At 37.4% G+C, this 2,964-nt stretch overlaps 1 protein-coding gene across 1 annotated transcript in view; it reads right to left on the bottom strand.

The window, feature by feature from the left end:
* The window catches only part of ULK4 (unc-51 like kinase 4), a 672,597-nt gene extending 670,398 nt beyond the window's left edge, over positions 1–2,199 (bottom strand). Inside the window, exons 1-2 of the mRNA XM_012652718.1 lie at positions 2,181–2,199; positions 1,990–2,129 (exon numbers count right to left, since the gene is read on the bottom strand). Of these exons, the coding sequence (XP_012508172.1) occupies positions 1,990–2,129; positions 2,181–2,199 (159 nt within the window). The remainder of the gene's footprint in view (positions 1–1,989; positions 2,130–2,180) is intronic.
* Between the last annotated feature and the right edge of the window lie 765 nt (positions 2,200–2,964).

The raw sequence follows: 2,964 nt of genomic DNA on the forward strand, positions 1-2,964 counted from the left end.
ACTGAAAAATTTATTCAACCTTTCTAATCCTCAGTCTCTTCACCTATAAAATGTGAAAAATAATAGCTCACTCTTTAGACTGTTGTAAGGATTAAATGAAGTTATACGTGCAAAAGGCTTATAACAGTCACTAGCATGTGATAAGTGCTCAAGTCTGCTAATATAACTTGTGATTAGAAGTTATCTATTGGTTGTTGAAACCACGCCAGGAACCAGTGTTCTATTATTTTTATAGTTTCCTCTAGAGTCATTAAAAGTATTTCTGGGCAGCTGCAATGGGTCAGGGGGCTTTGTGATTTTTTAAAGGCAATTTCAAGTTAACCCTTAACTTCTAGTTACGAATACTTACTAAGGATGTCTGTTGATCTACAACAGTGGCTTTTAAACTTATTTGAGCATCAGAATGCCCTGGAGGACTTGTGAAAGCACAGAATACTAGTCACTACCCTCCAGAGTTTATGATTCAATAGGTCTCGTGTGGGGCCCAAGAGCCTGCATTGCTAGCAAATCCCAGGTAATGCTGATCCTGCCAGCCCAGAGAACACACTGTGGGAACCACTGGCAGAGGTCAGCAACCTTTCTTTTCAAGAGCCAGCTAATAAAAATTTTAGACTTTACAAGCCCTACAGCCTTTGTCCTGACTACTCAATTCTACTGTTGTTGCACAACAGCAGACACTGACAATAAAGAATGAAAGGGTGTGACTTTGTTGCAGTAAGTTTATTTACAGAAACAGGAACTCTGCCCAATCTTTGTCAACCCCTGTCCTAGAACACAGGTTACGTTACAAAGCAGCCTGAATTTCTTAGATCATAACAGCTGATAACGAACTTCATTAAACAACTCCCACACACTCTTTGGCAAACCACAGCCTCTGGGCCAAATCCCAGCCACTGCCTGTTTCTGTACATCTATGAGCTAAAAGTGGTTTTTATATTTCTGAATGATTGGAAAAAAAGAAGATGATGACTATTTCTCGATAGATGAAAATTACATGAAGTTCACATTTCGGTGTCCATAAATAAAGTTATGGAAACAGAGTCACGCCCATTCGTTTATGTATTTTATACAACTGCTTTTAGCACTGCAATGGCAGTTGAGTGGCTGCAGACTCGAGGCATCTGCATATTTCAGACAAGAACCTCTATTCTTTATGCAGGATTTTTACGGAGTTTTTTTTTTTTAGGTTTAATTATCTTCTCATATGGATAGCCTACAAAAACAAAAGTTAAAAAATGAAATATTCAACTTTTCATTTCATTTGCATACATTAAAGGAAAAGTAAAAACTCAGACCAACAATATATACAATTCCTATGAGTATGTGTAATACTTATAAAGACAGTAATAGATGCCACTGATTGTGAGCACATTACCTACCAGAAAGTGCCCTAGAAGCTTCACCTAAACATAATATGTAATTTCACAACCACCCTGAAAGTATCTATCTCCATATCATAGACAAGGAAACTAAGGCAGTGATACCAAACATAACTTGTCCGGGATCACACAACTTCTAAGGGTCACCACTGACTGCAACTCAGAAACTAAGCAGGTTTCATGTCTCTACTACACTTGAAGTAGTTATTGAAAATTAATTTAGTTACGGTGATTAATTTTAACAAGAAAATATCTGATTCGTAATGTTAGGAATTGTACATAAATAACCACAATATGGTTCATAAGTGTGTACTATGATTTAGGAGCTAAGAGAGCATTATCTTATAAACCTGTTCAGCTCATCATTTACAATATACCTTAGCAGCAATAAGTAACGACTCAAAGAGCTCTGAAAGGAGAGACTTCACATTCAAAAACTTACTTAAATAGGTAGCTAAAATATAGTACTCTTTCCTTTTATTTAAAATAAGTTAACATAAAATTTCAAGATGTTCTGTAACAAAATTTTATCTAAAAATAAAAACACCTTTGAGAAAGCACTCTAAATTGAAGCAGAAGTAGTTAGGAAATCAAAACTTTCATAAATTACCTTCCCAGGAGAAATGTCACAAAAGAGAATGCCAAGTTTATGAAGATGATGTAATCCAGTAATTAGGTCAATCCCAAATTCTCTCACAACATCTTCTGGGAGGTTTTCATCTTGAGCAATAACAGTTTCTAAGGAACCACCTGCAACAAGTTAATTAAAATCACCCATTTCAACCAGCCAACACCACAGACTGCCTGCAAGAGGCTCCATGTTGGCAGATACCGAGCATTAACAAATGATTCAACAGTAAACCCTGACAGTCTGGCAGCAGAAACACACATGTGAGCAAACACAGTGGTCTTAAGAACCACGACAGAAGTCTGCCCCCGCTCCAGAGCCAACTCCAGGAGGGCATCTGCTCTGTCTAGAAGATTGGTAAAGAGTAAACAGGTGGGATGAAAGAATAATCACCCCAGATCCCTCAGTGAATGAACAGCTGCAAAAATTAGTGTTAAATAGTAATCCAAAATTGTGAACCTAAATCATATTATGCAAATACAGTCTTGTTCACTCATGTGTAAAGTCAGGTCACACTCTGACTTTCCTTAACAGTTAAACAACCACAACATCTAGTGTGCACAGTGATGAGTTAAAAGGCCAAAGGCAGGCACCCTGCGAACTCCCTTCCTATATTCTTCCAGGATCCCAGTTACATCTCTACCATCTACGTGCCAGAAACAAACTTTTTTTTTTTTTTTTTAAAGAACAAGATTATAACAGCCAAGTTCAGAAAAAGTGAAGTCTCTGCTGGCATCTGAAAGTTTAATCGTAATTACTATGATGGAAGTAAGAGGTATTTGGGGTTTTGTTTATTTTGTTGTGATGGGTGAGAAACCATTACAAACACAGGCATACTGTAGAGTTAAGATATTACACCTGGTCAGGGAACAGAAATAACAGCTGAAGCACAAAGTAATACTAGAGGTGTCCCCTGATAACCATGTAAGTGTGTCCATCTGTGAAACTACTCCAACC

Source organism: Propithecus coquereli, unplaced genomic scaffold (genome assembly GCF_000956105.1).
Source record: "Propithecus coquereli isolate 6110/MARCELLA unplaced genomic scaffold, Pcoq_1.0 Scaffold1, whole genome shotgun sequence".
NCBI classification, from domain to species: Eukaryota; Metazoa; Chordata; class Mammalia; order Primates; family Indriidae; genus Propithecus; species Propithecus coquereli.